The sequence below is a fragment of the Bombyx mori genome, chromosome 17 (genome assembly GCF_030269925.1).
Source record: "Bombyx mori chromosome 17, ASM3026992v2".
NCBI lineage: Eukaryota > Metazoa > Arthropoda > Insecta > Lepidoptera > Bombycidae > Bombyx > Bombyx mori.
This window is the reverse complement of record NC_085123.1, coordinates 5,873,534-5,894,046: the sequence shown is the minus strand read 5'-3', so window position 1 is coordinate 5,894,046 and position 20,513 is coordinate 5,873,534. Positions and strand designations below refer to the sequence as shown.

General features: G+C 36.7%; 1 protein-coding gene and 1 non-coding gene across 5 annotated transcripts in view; one reads left to right on the top strand and one right to left on the bottom strand.

Moving 5' to 3' along the window:
- LOC101738568 (inactive rhomboid protein 1) overlaps positions 1 to 19,076 on the bottom strand; it is a 176,942-nt gene extending 157,866 nt beyond the window's left edge. For 2 of the 4 annotated variants that reach the window (XM_038016742.2, XM_038016743.2), the window contains exon 1: positions 18,011 to 19,076. In XM_038016742.2, the coding sequence (XP_037872670.1) occupies positions 18,011 to 18,516 (506 nt within the window). In that variant the 5' untranslated portion in view covers positions 18,517 to 19,076. Of the gene's footprint in view, positions 1 to 15,376; positions 15,540 to 18,010 lie in introns of those variants that run through there. The other 2 variants (XM_062673330.1, XM_062673331.1) reach the window with 1 other exon arrangement.
- Mir3212 (microRNA mir-3212) lies at positions 12,691 to 12,825 on the top strand. Its single transcript, NR_107496.1, has one exon. It is a non-coding gene; the product is annotated as a microRNA mir-3212 (primary transcript).
- Positions 19,077 to 20,513: the final 1,437 nt, after the last annotated feature.

Here is a 20,513-nt window from a genome sequence, read left to right as displayed (position 1 = left end):
GTTCCGTGAGAAACAAATAAACATAAATATCACAAAGAAATACTATGATCTCACGAATGAGCTAGTAAAAAAGTGTCGAAGTGAGAGCAAGATTAATTTTCAAGTGTCCTCGAGTTTAAAAAAGCTTATAAATAAATGAACTCACCAATGCATTCTAATAATTTGATTCACTATCTCAGATGCAAGAGAAAAAATTAAATACTTACAGCTGAATATTATGGAAATTAAATTTCATGGAAATTATGTGCGCCATTTTAAAGTAAACGTTGCCTTCTTAAGCATCTGTTGGGAATTAGAAAAATACATAGGCCTCCGATTAGGGTTGCCAGGAATAAATCAATGAAAAAATTTTTGACTGTTAATTAAGTAAGAGGTTTTCTTTTGTTCATTACTATATTTCGGCTTGATACGCAAAATAAACAGTAACATAATTACTAATGAGCGAATTATTTCAGGATTACTTCGAACTTCGGATTTAGTATGTATAGTGACTGATAAATATGATAACAAAAGCAAATAGGAGTTTTTCTTGGGCAATTATATATATTTCCAACATTACAATTTATGTTAATATAAGCTAAAAGCTTTCTGTCTCGGGGTTGTCAGTTATCATGATGACGGGCCATAATGAAAGTGTCCTAATTGAGTGTCCCTAAGATTATTTGTAAAACGGATAGTACAAGCAATCTGTCTTTGATAACACAGTCACTGTGTTGAGTTGTAATTATTTTACAGAGTCACTCTTCTTTACAACCCACGTAGGTGAGGAATAAATCTGTAAATTGAATAAAATTTTAGTTCTAAGAAAACCCCGCTGCCTTAATAAGACCTTAAGTAAAACTACAATCTTTTCTGTGGCTGGGGAGGGCCATGCACGATTTACGACACTCCCCTCCAAATAAATATGTTATAAAATACAAATCAAAACTTTCACTGATTCTAAGACCATTTATTAGTTAACTAATATGTATTAAAATCACAAAGGTAAAATAATTATATTATCATCCTTGATAGCAGAACGTGGGTTTCGCAAAATTTTAATTTTCACTGAATGCGCAGAATATTCGTTATTCCATCTGTCTCGCAACACTCATCTCCCTTGAACCCTTCCTCCGCTTTTGAAGAACGCTGACAACACGACACAGCCAAAAGAGCACTGATTTTAATCAGTTTTTTTATTCAAGAACCCCATTTACATTTCAATATTGTAATTTGAATTAATTACCTCGTGATTTGTTCGTTTTGAATGTAAAACTTAATGTTTCAATCGACGTTATTTTTACAACTTGTTAGGTGTAATTATAGAAAGCTTTTAATAATTGTATGGTATACTCTGTAATGTAAAAAACATGACATCAAACAATCATACGAAAACACTGCACCATAAATTTGAAAGTTGAAGCAATAACGGAGAAACTCAAAAAGATAATGAGCTCGACGAAGAAAAGTGTTTAAAAACTTTGAATTACAGAGATATGGGCGGAACCACTACATACATCTGCATACATTCATGCTTTTTCTGTTGCGTGAAGTTCTAAAATAATAACAAATAAATCTTCTATCAAAGTAAAGAACTAGTAAATTGTATTGTATATACATAATATGTTTTTATATGAGATCAAAATACTGTAAGACCTTCAAAAACAATGATACGAAGAGAGCGTCATTTCGCGACCCGTCAGCTGTGAAGAGAAGACCAACTGTCATTTCCTTGATAATGAATGACCGAGAAGATTAGGAGATAGAGAATATTAATGACAAAAAAAAAACGCCAACAGGGCTGCTTTGTTTCTCATAACTTCAAAAATAAAATTAGTTAAATAACAAAGTATGTACTGCATATTGAGGTAAAGAGTTAGTGTACAGAGAAAGGAGTAATTTAGGTGATAATTGATACACTTACTGCAACAAAAGTAGAGGGATTGATTTTACTATTTTTAAGCATTTTTTTTGTTCGGTTTCGCTTAATCCTTCCTACATGATTTTAGTGTTCGTGTCCTGTGACATGGAAAGATTCATATTTAACTACACTACTTGGGAAATTGAATACATACCAAAGAGTTCGAATTTAGTTATAGGCGCTTTATTCGATAAATATATTATATTCTCATCAATCAAACAAAATACTTATTGGGCGATGAATGCTGTTTATTTAATCAATATTTAAGGTAATAATTTATATTTAAAAAAAAATAAAGTTCTTCGGAGGCTCAAGTCGCTAAAATTTCTAAAAATTTTAGGAAAAAACTTAATAAGATTTCTTCAATTTAAAAAATAAATTCATCTGAAAAATATCGTTTACAAAGAGTAGAATTAATTTTAACGTAATTAAAATACTCAATTAAAAAATACATCAAACATTTTGTCATTCTAATGGCAAAAATATTAATTTACTGGGATAGGTAGTAGGTATGACTTGAGCGTGGTTCTAGTTTGTCACGAATATTTATCCATATTTCTAACCCACCAGTTCTCTAAGATGCTACTTGGAAACTTGCTTGAGTTTACTCAAGTAAATTTAAAATTATTAATACTCCAACTGGCATAAATTACAGCTCAGTAGACTCTGCAACTTAAGGAGTTCAAGTAACATTAACATTTTTCGCTAATGTTTGTAAAACAAATGATTTTTCTCGTATTGTAAATAATACTATGAACCACATTCAATACTACCGATATTTTCTTTTATTGCTCTATAAATACAGACGAGCTCTCACAACTTTCTCTACCACCTCTTGTGGTGTAATAAGATTTAAGACAGAAATAAATAAGTATTTGAATAGTAAAGACGTGTTTGATATTCAAATACTTATTTATTTCTGTCTTAAATCTTATTACACCACACGCCTCACCAAAATAGAAAAAAAATTGTGTATATAGTAAAGACCTGTTTGATATTCGCTGTGGCGATCAATCCTTCATACTCTAAAGAAAATATCTTATTTATACTAGTGGTAGTAGTAGGCTAGGCTAGTATAAGATATATTCTTTACTCCCACGACTACATTTTCATATTGGCACTTCATGCTATTAACTGTAAGTAAATAATACGATACTGTTAGATTATGCATTTATTTAAGTCCATTGTTCATTTGCCTTGTTACAAGTTTATTTACAACACAAGAAAGTACTGACCTAAATTAAATAAACCGGGACAGAGCTCAGTTAAACTAATGTGGCAGACGCAGCGTCCTATCCGAATCTGAGTTTAATTGCATTTCATATATTGTAGTCCAACTCACTAAGTAGATTAGTAAGCACTAACTGTATCAAGTTTATAGCTGCTTTTCCCACAGACACAGCCCCCTGAGTTTCTCGCCGGATCTTCTCAGTGGGTCGTGTTTCTGATCCGATGGTAGATTCTCCGAAGCACTGCTCTTGGTAAGGCCAGTCTTAGCACCACTCCGGTTTGAGCACCGTGAGCTCGCCTACACGTTAGGGCGAAGCTGATATAGCCTCTCAAGGCTATCAGCATAGGTAGGAAAAAAAAGCCGCTTTAGAAATTTAGATTTTTTTTCTCATAATGTTATTATATTGTAATTGACTTCAACTTCATATACTTCTATAGCTTGACTTCAACGATGTATATATATTTTAACCGTTTCTCTTTGCGAATGAAAAAGTTCGGTTCAAACGGAATCTTTCTGAATTACACTCACAATAACAATGGGAAATAGTTGTAATAAAACGATATTTGCCGACTTCGTCTTCTTCTTCTTCTTTGTCTTTCCCTCATTACTGAGGGTCGTGACCACCTTGGTCCAGTTTTTGCATCAGCTTCCTCCAATGCTGCCTGCATTCGCCCTGCTTAATTCGATTTCGACTATCGTTTGAATAAAAAATTTTTTTTTTTTGCAGAAACGAAACATTAACATCTTGTCCAAAGTAAACTGGAAGATCGTGCTCCAATTTGCTTTAAGTACAATCTTAAACGAACTTAGTTACACCAGTTCAGTTCAAACGCTATTTATATACAGGAAGCTGTCGAGAAGAGGGAAACCTTTTACGAAAATAGCCTTGAACGACATCTTGAAAGGGTCAGAGGAACCCTTGGGAGTGGGGCACCAAGAAAAACGCGTAACGCTCGGAGACACGTAACAATTCTTTGGTAAGGTTGGATGGAGTGGAGCACATTGTGATTCGTTGAAAGCCTCACACTATCGGCTGCTTTGTAAATTCAATGTCGTTATTAAAGTTTTGACACACACACGCATACTCTTTGTTTATTGTCAAACTTTTCTTATTGTTTATAGTCAGTGGTCAAATTGAGAATAGACCAATATTGTTTGTCAATTTAAATGACAAAATTTAGTGAAGTGAAGTGTAGTGACCCCAAAGAAATGAACATTTTCCAAATAAGATATGACCTAAAGGTCTCTGTCACCAGGTCATAAAAAAAAAAAAGACCAATATTGTTTGTCTTTAATATTATTTGTCTAAAGTGTAGTCTTGGCGAAATCTGTGATTATAGAAGCATAATATATAGTATTTGACAATAGAACCATAATAATATACAAAGTTATAATTTCAGTTAATTATAGCCGAATTTCGACTACGGGGGACCACTAGTACGATTACATGTTATTATTCTCAAATGTCAATTATTTAATTTAGAAAAAAATACAGAACTCTAATGTACTCGTGCATGTTCGGCATATTAGGCGAATTCTGAAAATAGCTTCATACAACAATAATTGAACTGAACAATAATTAAAAAGAAATGGGTACAAGTACATTTAACAATGCGTATTTCTGAGAAGTTTTGTTTCCGTGGGCGTCATTGTAAATTAATTACTAGTGAATAACCATTACTTCAGAAATATATATTTCATAAAGTTAATTCTATAAATAAAGAGCAATTTTATCGTTTTCATAACGTTTTATTTTCACTGTTTCGCTACCCAAATTCAATTTCCGTTCCATTTTCATTTGCAATCATATAATTGAAAGTAATCCGTCCATGGTATATTGCTGCCTATTTCTAAATTGAAGCCAAACCTATGTATAAACCTTTTACTAAACGCTAATTTATTACACAATAATTGATTACGTTATTGTTGAAAGTTTTAATGTTATCGGAGATTTAAAAACATCTCTATAAACATTTGGAGTAATTTTTGTACCTCGTGAAGAAGGTAATCTGACAGCAAGCGGACAACATCCATGGGCATTTGAGAAATGACGATCAATTTGGTAATGGCTCGGGGTGGATGTGTTGATAATTTGTCAATGTCGGGCTTCAATATCGCTTCATGTCACGTATAATTATGATGATAATGAAAAAGTGAACGAACCTTATCTCAACATATCGGGTAACTGCTAATCTTTTTTTTTTAAATTGACCGATTGGTGTCGGCTTAAAATGTACCAGACCTTAGTGTCCGCGTAAAATAGCATCAGCTCGTCTCTTCCAAAAAGACAACCAAGGATTCGCAGGATTAATCGGAGAAAGGGCAGGAGCGAGTATTTACTAATACTCAGATCCAGCATAATGAGATCGCATTTACTGATAGTTCAAATCGTGATCCCTCACGGGTAGATACCCCCCCCCCCATCCTGCCTATTTCTGCGGCGTTCTTGATTTAACGATCCTTTTTTGCATGGCGAGAATTCTGGCGGCCTGTTTCCGCAGAACGGGTGGGCAAGCTCAAACTGAGCCTGGAATCTCCGGTAACCACATAATACCAGGTAGTTCGTTGGCTCTTTCACCCGTCTGTGCAATAAAAAACGAATTGTAAGACAGACATTTTTATTGAAATCATACACATTCTGATGACAACGATCATGTTAAGTGATAATCTTGTGATTCTGAGTAGTTGATAGCGAATGTTTCTATGTAGCCAAAGCTGCAAGCAGACTGTAAAAAGTAGGTAAAACAGGTTATAGTTGAGATCCATTTAAAAAATCGATTAATGAATTATATATTGTACTTTAATTTAGTAAGGTCAAAATTTACGCAAAACGTTCCTTTTCATCGCCATCTTGGATCAAATTATTTTAGTTTTATTTTACGAATTCGACCCAACCACAATACAATCGTAATAAATCAACTGTAATCAGATTAAGTGGTTTCATTTGTAACGTTTAACCTCATGAAATTCACTAGACCACTTCAAATATGGAAATACGTCATGTTACGGAGTTCGCGGTCGGTACCAAACTGCGCAATGCTCTAACGAAAATGTAAAATATTGTTAATTAAATGTAAGTTTGATTGAAGATATTCACAAAATTCGATGCTTAGATGTTTTAAATGTACGAGATGATGAAAATTTGCTTAAAATGTAGTATTAGACCCGATAACTAATAAAACTTATAAACTTTTACTGTTGGTAGAGGAGCTCTTGTGAATCCGCACGGGTAGGCGCCACCACCCCGCCTATTTATGCCGTGAAGCAGTAATGCGTTTCGGTTTGAAGGGTCGGGCAGCCGTTGTAACTATACTGAGACCTTAGAACTTATATCTCAAGGTGGGTGGCGCATTTATGTTGTAGATGTATATGGGCTCCAGTAACCACTTAACACCAGGTGGCCTGTGAGCTCGTCCACCCATCTAAGGAATAAAAATAAAACGTACTTAATGCAAATTTAAGACTTATGTGGTTTTTTCGTGGATGTCATTATCAGAACTGGACTAATTTAATTAAAACCCCACGGGAAGCGTCAGCTTTCTAACAAAAAAAGAATCATCAAAATCTATTCACCCAGTCAAAAGTTATGAGGTAACAAACATTAAAAAAAACACAATCGAATTGAGAACCTCCTCCTTTTTTGGAGTCGGTTAAAAAACAAAAATAAATACAAAACATACAAAGCATGAAAGCGGTCTTATCGCTAAGAGCGATCCATCGCTAATCATCCGATTAAAAACAATAATCTAAGAGATTAAATGACGTGCATTAACTTTTTAAAACGCTTTTTTGAAAAAAGAAATAATAGTAGCATATAGCTTAAAAAGGCAAAGACAAAATATTTAGTACCTATTTCTACTCTGTTTATCAAACGATATTTTGTTCTGTTTTGTTTCATACTGTCTATCTATCAGCCCACAGACGTCCACTGCTAGACATAGGCCACTCCCAAGCTTCGCCACAACGATTGGTCCTGCGTTGCTTGAATCCAGCGGATTTTCGCAAACCTCAATAGGTCGTCGGTCCACCTTGTGAAAGAAGGAGGTATTAACGTGAATTTTCAACTAATTTGTTGGAAATATTGATGTTTTTTATTCAACATGTCAAAGGTGAAGATATAACACATAAAATGAAAGGTGGCAATCTGTGCATTTGAACAAAAAAATGTTATTGATATGTCAATACAGATTGATTTGAATATAATCGTCTTCTTCAAAGAATACGGTTCAAAACCTGCATTAAATAAAGGTTAATACTTAACCTGTTATTTATCTAAGATGTCGTTCAGAAGAGTTTTGTGGCTGCCAATGGAATACAAAGTCAATAATTCGTTTTTTCTGATTTACCAATAATTGTCCAAAAGTCACATTGCCGGCTTTCATACTAGTCGACTCAAATAAAATAAAATATTCGAGAATCAGTGATTAACGGTTGCTTTTCATTCGTTGCACGAACGCTCTCTAGTAATATACGAGTTATTAGTTTGTTAGTAAAGTATTCCTAAAGTATCAAGCCATCGACAAGTCGGAAATAATAAAATGTTAATAAAAGCGAGATTAAGCCGTAAAAGTAGTTTTTATTATGTCTTATACTCGCGAATACGAATATAAAACTACTGAAAGTACTTAAAATTAGACTAAGCATTACATATGTATATATACAGACTATATTTACATATCCTAAAAACAAGCTTAAAGCGCATTTATTCGGTAAATATGAGGTTGACTAAGTAAATTCTTGACTTAAAAATTTTGTACTTTTTACATTGCTAATTCACAAAAAAATATCTATGTGTTGGACGCTTGGGTTTCTTCAATAAAACTTCCACAATCGATTTTGTGCTTGTATTTCCTTTATACAGGTTTTTGTTAATTTAATACGTTGCGAACAAGTTAGCTTGGCACGGCCATTTTGAAGTGTCTTAAAATTGTGTCGGTGAACATAAATAAAATTTCAATATTGCTCAGTAAAATTTCGTAGGCGTTAACACTATGAAACTATTTTCCTTATACAAAACTTCTTCAGTACATTCAATATTAATCGAAGCACACATTGGTATCTCACACAACAGGCCAAATTACCGAGTACCTGACATACAAGCCGTCCCATTTGGCTTTGTATTCTCCGTCTAAGCGCTTATAATGGACCATAACATATATCTATTCCATATACATTTCTATAATAGCAGTGTCATGCATAGTTCAGGTGGATTTCGATTCAGAATGCTTCAAAGCATTACTATTACGGTCGTAATATGATTCCTAATTTAATTTACTGTCTCAGTAACTTTTTTCACATCATTATCGGAGCTGAATCAATTCGATATAATTGATTTTATGTTTCCGCATACCGTGGACCGCCAAGAGAACAAACAAATCTGTCCTCGAGCAACTTCGTATAGAAACGAGACTGTCAACGATTTGCTACCAGAAGGTTCTGGGTTACTTTGGTCGTATTGCTCGGCGGCCACCTGACAACCTTGAAAGATTGATTGTGGTGGGCAAGGTAGAAGGGAAAAGACCCGCCGGCCGGCCACCAAACCGTTGGTCGGATCAGATAACTGCGCTCACTGGACTCTCTGTTGCGAACGCCCTGAGAGAAGCCGAAAACCGAAGCAAATAGAAGCTGAGGGTACAAAGAGCCACGAAGGGCTTTCAAGGACACGACCTTCAGCAATGAAGTATTCGACTAAGAAGAAGAAGAAGATTTTATGTTTTTAACAACTATGTAAGATATACCCTCTTCCATTGTATTAAACTGCTTTGACATGTGAAACGAGGTTAGAAAAAGTCCCGGAGGGTAAAGAAAACCTTCGCTGTTTCTGGCACTTCTGATTTCCATAAGCCAGTAAAGCTACTTATGACAAGGTATTCTGCCATAAAAAAATAAAATTAACGGTTTATTTTTGTTGTCTACGGTAAACTAACAACCGACCCATACGATGAGTAATTTCACTGTCGCTCATATCAACTTTGCCAAGCTGCTATTTACAGTATCTTTGTTAAAAACGTTTGTGAATATTTTTTGGTATAAAAGAACATTGTAGAACATTGAGACATAACATGCCAATAACTTGGTCTACACCATACAAAGTTTGGCGCATTAAAATCATACGCAATTTTTTAATAGACGAACAGAATTATATTATAGGTGTCTCTATTGTTAATAAAAATATTTGTGATGCGTAGAATTCTAAAGAGAATAAATAATTCCTCGACATTAGAGACTTAACTATGATTTCAAATTAAAAAACTTAAAAAATACTATTTCATTTTCAAAATTAAATTAAAACCTAAACTATCTACTGTATCTGTGAAAGCATTCGAAAAATGGTCTAACAGTCTAATCAATTTACTATCTTTTAAGTCTTCCGATTTAATGTCTCACTGAACCTCTTATTATCATTGTATTGAAGCTTAGAAAGTCTAATAAGCCCTACAACCCAGCCCAAATAACAAACACACAAGATCCAAGATCAATATCTGACCTAACTTAATTACCCGCCCGTATACTCTCATTTCTTTTGGCAAAAACTAACGTAACAGAGAAAAAGAAAATTACCACAGCCTTACCTAAAGAGAAGCTATAATTTTGGAAATATTTTAAATTTTGAACCAATAATTTAAGTAATTTTTTTTATTGTCCTTGTAGGCACACGAGCTTACGGCCCACCTGATGGTGAGTGGTTACCGTCGCCCTAACAACTCAAGAGCAGCTGCTTCGCGAATGAATCTACTACAAATTCGGAATCGCGACTCGCCGAGAAGATCCGGGGAGAAACTCAGCGGGCTGATGCATGGGTTAGGTTGCACGTCGAACTCTTTGCCGAGCTCGACCAGTACGGTTACCGGGGTCCCTTAGCCTGCTCCTAGTGTTAGAACTGAAGGCGTCTAATGCAAAGGTTATTGAATCCGATGGATTCGTAAGGACGTGTCTAGGGCGACGACGATGACTGGCTTCTGCGTGATCGGGATTCGGGGAGCAGTCAGCGGCGGCAACGATAAGGCGATTATCATGACGGAAAGTATTTTGTACTTTAAATTCTTCGTTCGAGCTCTCATTGTAAAAAGTTAAAAAGTTTTGAATACTTCGGACGAGGATCTATACCAAGATTTTCATGGTGTGAAAATGTCCCTAGTCATGTTGGAGACATCAAATAAATGACTATAATTCTTTTTGATTTTTGAATTTAAAATATATTTTCAATTAAATCTCATATCAATTATATCTCAGATGCATTTCAATGATTACTTTTCAAGCCGGAACAGTGATTCGCATCGAAAATTGATTGGATGGTAGTACCTATCCGTCCACAGTACATCCTACGTGTCAAGTAATTATGTGAATTTAAAATATGTTTGGTTATTTAATACGATACGATATTATTCTATTAAAGTGAAAATTCAATCGTAAAGTGTGACAGGAATACAAAATGATTACAAAAAAAAATATTTTTCGAAAATGTTGCCATAATTCATTCAAAACATGAATAAACTTATACGAGTCAATATCATATATAATCTAACATTTTTATCGCTTACCGAAGCGCGGTCGTTTACATCCTTAAGCAATCTTATTATAAAGGTAAGGCCCCACTGTGACCTAGGCGATAAATGTGTCCTATTTTCTTCTACTCCAATTTCTTAGACTTGTAGGCAACAACGTTGTGTTATTACAAATTTATTTAGTTCATCTTACATTTTTCTTCCATTTTCGCTAGCATAATAATGCTTTAATGCTTGTCATATTATTTTTAGCCCAGGGTAGAATTTTCTCCATCTTTGATAAGGGTGTCAGAACATTATCAGCAATATCTAAATATCAAATATGTTCCAGTAAGTTACTACCTCCGACCAGAAATCGAAACTGGACCTGCAGTCTGAATCACAAAACTCTGGACTATGCGAATATATGTAGGTACCAGTGAATGTGGCTTGTGACAAGTCAGACTTTTATTATAAACTTAAAAAGAGTAGGAACACACGGCACACCCGATGCTAAATAATGACCGCGGTTCATGGACATCAATAGCGCCAGGGGCATGGATATCGACACTCGGCAGTCCCAACCTTCAAACGCACGCATAGTATCCAGACCTAAAGTGAGACGACTTGCATGAAGTCGTCCCCAACTTTACAGCGTGTCTCGCCACTGGCGCACAAAATACCTGCCTATTTCTTCTGGGCTAGAGTCGTAAGTTTATTTCCCAAATCGGGCAAAACATTCGTGTGATAAACAAGTCTGATTGCTCTTTGTCTCGGTGTTAATCTGGTTAATTAATATCTAAATATGTATTTCTTTAATCGTATTTCAGTCTCTGGTTTCCAAAGCACTGGTTGTCCTAGTTTGGGACGGGATGAATGTGTGTGACTTCTCTCTTATTGCAATTATAAGATTTGTGAATTACAAAGTTAAAAGTATTTCATTCGATACAACACGTGATGTGCTTAGATTATTAGAAATATCAAAATTCATTGAACGCTTCTATCGTATGTGTGTATCGCAGCGCTAAAAAAGAATTATTACTAAAGTAACAACGCTTTAAGCAACGACCAAAGAAACGCTCAGTTAACGTTCAACACAAATGGATGAAAATGTGAGTAATTCATTTATCTTCCTTATTCGCTTGTTCTGCTACGGAGCTACATTTTCAGTACGATTATCAATAAATCACGCACTTTGCCTCCTTACCTGGATAAGGATAATTTCTTTAACCTCCAAGACCTCTTTTGTCCGAAAAGCCATTTGTATTTTTATAGACACCTCGAATATTTATTACCTAATTTATATCACTGTTATTTTGGATTGAAATGAATTAATTTTCGAATCGCACATGGGCTAATGAATAAGACACCCTGTATATATGTATGTATCGAGCGATGCCACACTTCTAAGGCTCAAATCTCGCGAGTACCAATTTTCTCCAGATAATACGTACCCAACGGGTGTTCATTAGCAAACTCCGCAATTTAATAGTAACATCGTTTGATAAAGTTAAAATCCCCAAAGTTTTAAGAAGGAATAAATTGCGTTTGTACAACATACTGTGTACATGTATTCACTAATAATAACCTACGACGATCACTAATAATAATAACCTGCTCGTCGAACAATATAAAAGGATAATTATGTAAAATTTAAAAGGTTGTGTACAAGAAAACCGATGTTGAAATCTACAAATTCATAACAGCTATTACAGCTATTAATTCTTTTAATATCCACGTGATAATTTAGCTCCACAATAAAACAGAAACTCCACATTGCCGTTACTTATTATGTAGCAAAATTAAGGACTCAAAAAAAAACGATCGTACAAACAAGCAAAAGTAAACTTCTTCTGACAGATAAACGTAACAAAAAATCATGAACACAGCACAGTCGAACTAAGTTATCTAGTTTACGAAAATACCTTCTGGGAAGGAACAATTTTGCATGGAACTTTTCGACCCACTATCGTCGGGAACCCAAATTCCTTAGTGTAATGGAAAATGTCAAAAAAACTCGCAACTATCCCTAAACTTTCACTAAGCACTAAATGACCAAAAGATTTGACTTGAAATTCAGGTCACTCTTCGTTCATGAAAATGTCTTTTGTCTTTGAAAGAGATCGCATCGAATAAAAAAATGAAAGTTATTTTAATTTATTTCACTGTCTTTCTTAAGGTACTTTTTAAGTATTTTTTTATGTTCTGATTCCTTATTTACTAATTCCATGTTACTCATAGTCTACTGCAGATGGTATCTTGAACATCTTTATAGAACCAACTGTATGCATAACATTATTATTTGGTAAACTTTTATATGCGTATCAAATATGTATATGTTCATACTATCATTGCTATTTAGTGACTGTGGAGAAACTAATAACAGCTTTTATAGTAATATTATCTTCGATTTCGTGGGCCGTAGATATCTATACCTAGTCAGGTCATAAATTCTGTCACATGTTTAATGTAAAATAATTGAAACAAGTTTATTCATTATGTAACCATTCATATACCAAAATGAACTTAACAAAACATAGATTCTTATGACACTAAAGTTTATTCAAAATGACCTCCGTGATTTTGAATACAGGCCTTCAATCTGCGCGGCCAGTCGTCTATCGCAGTACGAACGAGGTCCATGTCAATATCGGCGGCTGCCTTAATCAAGGATGTCTTGAGTGACTCCAAATTGGGATGAGGCTTTGAGCACGCCTTTTCCTCCAAGTGTTGCCATATCTTGTAATCTAACGGATTCAAATCTGGACTGGAGGAGGGCCAGTCTTCGTGCCGGATGAAGTTGATTTCACGCGCCGCCAGCCAGTCTTGTGTGCTCTTCGCTCTATGAGCTGGCGCCGAATTTTGTTGGAATACCCAGTGCCTGTTAATGAACACGGTATGAGAAACAGGTTCCACAAGGTTCGTCAGGACTGTATTTTGATACACAACTGCATTCGTTTTTACACCTTTCTCACAAAAATGTACCTCTGTTAAGCCCCAATAAGAAACTCCCAACCATACCATGAGCGAGGATGGAAAATGACCTCGTTGGACACGCGAAATACGGTTGCTCGCTTCTTCACTACTGTGTGCGTACACCTTATCATTTTGTTTGTTGTAGCTCTCTTCTACGGTAAAAATGTTTTCATCCGAAAAAAGAATTTCCCGATATTTTTTTCCCGCGTACCGCTTCAACAAAGCGCGGCATCTCTTCAGTCTCAGGTCCATTAGACGAGCATTCAAACGATGTCCTGTTTTTCTTCGATATGCCCGAAGCCCTAAGTCTTCATTTAACACCCTTTTCACCGTGGTTCTGCTTAACCCCATCTGAAGGGCCAACAGTTTCTGCTTACGTTTGGGATTTCTTTGAATTCGCGCCTTCACAGCTTTTATCACTGCTGGAGTCCTAACAGACCGAGGGCGACCACTTCTTGACCTGTCATCTACACTAGAGTCTTCATTGTATCGTTTGATGGTACGATAAACGAATCTTTTGGTTATATTCAAAATTTTCAGTATGTTAAAAAATTGAATTGGCGCGTAACCGCAACGATGCAACGCAATAACTGCAACACGGTCTTCTTTAAGCGTCCACTCCATATTTAAAAATGAGTAAAATTCTAAAAGTATACATTTTTATTTTCATGAACAATTCGAAATTCGAATTCAATAAACTTTTTTGTGGCCAGCATTCTAAAAGAAAAGTTTTTACTGTGTGACAATACTTATGACCTGACGAGTTATATTAATACGTGAAGCAAAAACTTTGTATCCCTTTTTATGAAAATTTCGCGGACGGAAGAGTATGAAATTTTCCATACTTATAGAGAATATAGAGAAGAAGTGCCAAAGCTATTTTTTTTTTTTAAATAATGCATAATATATACAATACATCAATAAAGATTACACACACTACCATGTATTTAACGCACAAACGCATGCATACTATTTATTTATTGTCAAACTTTTATTCTTGAAGTATGTGGTCAAATTGAGATTAGATTAAATATTGTTTGTCTTTATTAATATTTTTCTATAGTGTAGTCATCATTATCCTGCCCTTCTCCCAATCACCAGGGGTCGGCGCAACATGTTTTCTTCTTCCATACTCTTCTATCATATACCATTTCTTCGCTCACTCCCCTCTTACCCATATCGTCTTTCACACAATCCATCCATTTCTTCTTAGGTCTACCTCTTCCTCTATATCCTTCCACATTCATAGTTAACACTCTCTTACCAACCTCATTTTCATTTCGTCTCATCACATGTCCATACCATCCCAAACGCACACTCCTCAGCTTCTCTGTCACAGGTGCCACTATCAGGTGCCATTTTTCTATAGTGTAGTCTTGGCGAAATTTGTGATTATAGAAGTGTAAATCTTTGAAAATAGAATCATAATAGTGTACAAACTTATAATTTCAATTAATTATAGTCTAATCTCGACTACCGGGCGACCACTAGTAATTAAAAATACTTTACTGTTCTCGTTTACCTTACTCGTAACCGCGACTACGAAAACTATAATGTATTCGAAACTTGGGAAATAATATGACAATAAAAAATGCGAGATGGAACCGTAAAAGTAGTTTGATAAGGTATTTAATTTTCGTTCCCCGAAACTAGATTAGGACCATAATTTACGAAACAAAAGTACTTTTTATGAATACGATAGGAAACAGTAGGTCAAGGTAAGTGCTATTTGAAGCATTAACTATGTGAAAATTTAATGACTCAATCAACGGATATCTGACTTACTTTTTATGTATTTTCTCCATAGCACAACGAAATTACTAACAAACAAAAACACTGAACAAAGAACACTTAAACCACTCAAAATCAAAAACAATAACCACACGTTTTGATACCGAAAAACCACATAATTTTTAGTAGTGACTTAACAACCGCGGAACTATTATACATTGTGAATCAATTCAGTGACCAAGCCTGTTTCTTATCAGAGCGATACGCGATTACGGGGGAATTTACATCAGTGATAAGAGACGTTACTATTGTTAACAACAGTCTTAATGCCTTATTGATCTAACACAGATATTTTCATTTACGTGGATAGTTTGAGGAGCTAGCGGCCTACTTTAAGTTTGGTAATTATGGGTAAAAACTGGAGCCCATATACTAATTACATTATTATTTTTTTTTACTGGTTGTAGGACCTCTTCTGAGTCTGCACGGGAAGGTATCACCACACTGGCTATTTTCTGCCGTGAAGCAGTAATGCGTTTCGGTTTAAAGAGTGGGGCAGCCGTTGTAACTATACTGAGACCTTAGAACTTATATCTCAAGGCGGGTAGCGCATTTACGTTGTAAATGTCTATGGGCTCTAGTAACCACTTAACACTAGGTGGGCTGTGAGGTCATCCACCCATCTAAGCTATAAAAAAATCTACTGAGATTTTAACTTCGTATAAAACCAAGTCAGAATTTAATGTAGTCTATTAGTAAGGTGGCTGTTAAGAGCTGGATGAGAAAAGCCGAGGGTCGTGCTAAGTGACGTGCAATTAGAGAGGCCTGTGTCTACCAGTGGATTGCTATAGGCTGATGATGATGACGATGATGATTAGAAGTAGTACCCTGATCACGTGAGAAATAAGGTACTCATAAATTTTACTCCGGATAGCTTAGAGAGACTATTCGTGACAGATAAGATCGTGGGAAAGAGACCGCGCGGGCGCAGTCTGACAAGGTGGTTCGACCAAATCCGCACCACACTAGAGATCCCATTCCATGACACCCTTCATGCGGCCAATGATCGGAGGCGCTGGCGGGACATTACAAAGAGCAAAATCCTGTCAACGTATAATGGTCACGACCCTCAGCAGTGAGGAAACGACGCGAGGAGAAAATTTTACTAAACAAAATTATCGTATCGATATGAGCCATTAAGAAGAGTCGTATGTATTATGTGCCATGAACATGCAATGCCAATTTGAGTTTACCACAAGACCATTGGGGAACAAATGATTTGAAGTCCGAATACTTGAATGATCGATTGCTGAGAGCTGCTTTAATCATTTGAGAATTCGCACGAGAAAACACAATGTCTTTATCATTTTCCTCTAAAAACTAATAAAAAAGCTCATAGACATCACAATGTGAGTGCTTCCGTCTTTGAGTCCAAGTCGAAGTCCTACATTCAATAACTAAACTAGTTAAAGTAGTATTATACATAGGTACTTAAAAAGTTTTTACGAATCGTAAATAGAATTAAATATAATTATCCGGTTGGTCTCCCAAATTAAACTATGACCTTGCCTGACTCAAAATGTTCTTAATTAGTTTATAGACACAAAGAGATCGATTGAAAAGTGGATTTATTCCGTAAAATTATAATATTTTTAATGAATCAGACAGTAAAATCAGTGTTCTAGTTAATTAAATAAATGATATTTAGAAACTGAATAATACAATATTTAACAAAAAATGATACTGATATCTGCAAAATAAAATGATAATATGATAAATGTAGTCGAAGTTAATTAATATATTTAGGACTAGCGACCAGTCGTCGCTTCGCTTCGGAAACTGTAATTTACTATTGATTTTTCCACTATTTAATGGATGTTATTATAGATAATATAAACCTTCATCGTTAATCACTCTATCTATTAAAAAAAACCGCATCAAAATCCGTTACGTAGTTTTAAAGATTTAAGCATACATAGGGACAGACAGATGTAGGTACAGAGAAAGCGACTTTGTTTTATACTATGTAGTAATAACACAAAAAACTTCTGATCAGATCTTGATAAGTTTCTGAGTTAACATACAAAAAATATAGTCGAAATGAGGATGTCGTCCTTTCTTAAATCAGTTAAAAATCATTCTCAAATATTACAACTAAATGTTAAGGCAGCATTTATTTGGGAACATCGCTAACATGTACAAACTAATCAGTTCGCACGTAACGCGAACCCGTTACGCCATCGTTAGCTGAACCTCCATCAATCACACGATATCAATTCCATCCACAATACATGTAGGCATTAACCAATTATAACGATAGCCTTTAGGCTCCGCCGTGAATTATTAAAAACCCTTTTAGAATCGGCCACCCGTGTCGCTAATAATAGAAAAGGAGTTATACATAACCATACGCTTCAATTCAATCAAATCGCGCTAATTCGTGGTTAAAACTAACTAAATTATGCGATTTTTATGGCCAATATATTATAATAATTTTGAGTTAAGTTCTGTATTTAAATTTGGTCTGAAATGTTAATATATTCCAAATCATCAAAGTATGATAGTGAAAGAAGACTTGATTAAATTAATTTATAATTGTATATTTCACCACTAGATTAATGTCTGAAAAATCCATTAGGGACTAATGTTAGAATAATTTGATAAGGTACTTAAAAACATATCACTTACCAATCATGTGGTGGTTGGGGTCGCCTGCGAGCCTGCACGCAGCACGGTGGCTCTTGAGGCTCGCACGGCAACTGAAGAGCCGGGGGCGGTGGAGGCGGAGGTGTGCACGCTAGTCTTCGCGCTGCAGCCGCTCCAACGTATTCCACGTATCGTGATGGTGGTGGTGAACCGGCGATATCTTCGCGACACACGGGCCCACAACACTTTCTGGTCGTTGGTGGCGGAGGCCGACACGCCAGCCCGCAGTAGACCGGTGGCGGCGGACGCAGCGGAGCCGGCGGCCTTGGTACGTATCTCTCGACGGGCACGTGTGCCGCTGGTGGCACGTAACGCGGTCTTCGCGCGCGCTCTGCTTCCGCACACCGGCGCACTCGCCGGGGTGAAGCCGAGAATCGGTCCGGCAGCGGCGCGGGCGGCGGCGGGCTCAGACGCTCCGGCGGCGCCACGCTGAACGCGCCCGCCGTCGGGAAGCGTTCGCACGGAGAGCGCGCGTACTCCTCGCCCATGGCGTGCGGTCAGCCTGGCCCGCCGCCGCCCGGCCGCGCTCCCAGCCGCGCTGACACTCTTTCTCACATACCGTTCGACCACTCTAGCACTGTCACTGGCCCGACGCTCCTCTCGCTCACGAGGGATACTGCGAGGTCCCGATATCCGCATTCACTTCGCGAACGCCATAACGCCACCGGATCGATACCGGCGCGCTGCAGCCTCACAGGGCGCCCGCTGTAAAACTTCGAACGTTACGCATCCTTTGTACCCTGTGTAATTTCAGGGGCTTTAGATCAAAATCTTGAGCTAGGGCGAGGCGAAAGTGCGTCCTCTGTCAAGATGGCCGCTGTAGACATGTCCGCGTGAAGGCGCGCCTGCGCTAATTCTCCCCGTTATGTGTTTATATTCAAGAGTTTTTTAATTTAAATATGTCCGCATGACACTTTAACTTTAAAAACGTTTGCACTTTGAACAGTCACTATGCAGTTTGTAAATATTCGTTCGTGTTGTAGATATCAATACGAGTGTTGAAGGGTTGCGAGGGTGACGTGCGTCGCGGCGGCGCTCCGTCACGGGGCAGAAGTGGTGCTGAGTGCGCCGGCCCGCGCCTACGTCAGACCAGTGCGCCGATCGACGCCGACCCGCTGCGCCTTCTGCTCGCTCACCCTTCCTGTATCTGCCTTCACAACGTACAAACACAAGCATAATACTGCAAAACGAACCGCACATATAGCCCACTTTTACCTTCAGCATCCTGTTCACACAAAGCCATAATTTGGTTGAATTTTATTGAAATAACCTCAATATCCAATTTGGCAGTGAACTCGAAACTCGTAAAAATCATCGCTCGTTTTCAGGAGGCTTTATGTATTTCACCAGTGACTTACACAATTTATATGTGAAGAGCATCATTATTAATAGACTGCTTAAATACTTTAGGGTTTATTGATTATAGGTTAATTAAAATAGAGGTAATAACTTAACGCCTACGACTGCTACAATTAAATAATTACAATCGAGTAGGATAAAACAACATGCTACAACAAGTTCTTATTTTCATAATTTTTTTTTCTTGATTGAGATACCTTCAGATTCGTATTTGATAGTACAGCTTATACCTAATACAACATTAGTACAGGATTCCCCTAACCTTGCAGTACCCTAGAGCGTCTTGCAGTGGACGAGCAGACGTCGTAAGAACTGGCATTCGCTAAATATCGGAGCTGAACTAAACTACTGTTTAAATTTAAAAAAACTTTGCAATTTCATTCCTCTTTGCAATATTCAAGAATCCCTAGGTTTCTCTTATGTTAGGGCTACTGGAAATACATTACTAGACATAAAACTAGATTTCATAAACAAAGATGTTGTGAAGACAACTAGAATTAGAATCGAACCCAAATTCGTAGCACACGAATTAGGGTGTAATCAATTGAATTAATCCCCTGACCAGAAGACTCCAGCGCTCAAACTCCGACCTAGTTGGCTGGTAACGGGTAATACCACCAAATCAACTAGCGTGGTAATACTTCAGGTACTGCAAAATCACAGTGTCACAGCTTCAATGCCGCCAACCGTCTTGAGACACGAAATCCAAGTCTCAATTGTGTTATATAACTGTCCCATCATACAAATCCTTAGAGATTCTTCGTTACAGGAATAGGCAGTAATGAGCAGAATTCTTTTTGGAACGAAGTTCCTTATGGGACGATGCGGAGGGTACCCTAACCGGGAAAAAACGTCCGTAACGTAAGATTTTTATTAGTAATGCACACAGTGTACAACTTAACTTTGTAATAACGTACAAAAAATTACATATTTTTTTATCATTCATTGACCACGATCTCAGAGCGTTCGTTTGCGCAATACACTAGCTCTTATGCAAACAACCGCAAATGAAGTGTACCACAATAAGTTCGCACGTTACCGAATGACCGTGGGTTGTTGCGAAACCTCCAGTTTTATTTTATTTATACCTCCAATAGAACTTAAAATTAATATTTTTATAATAAGG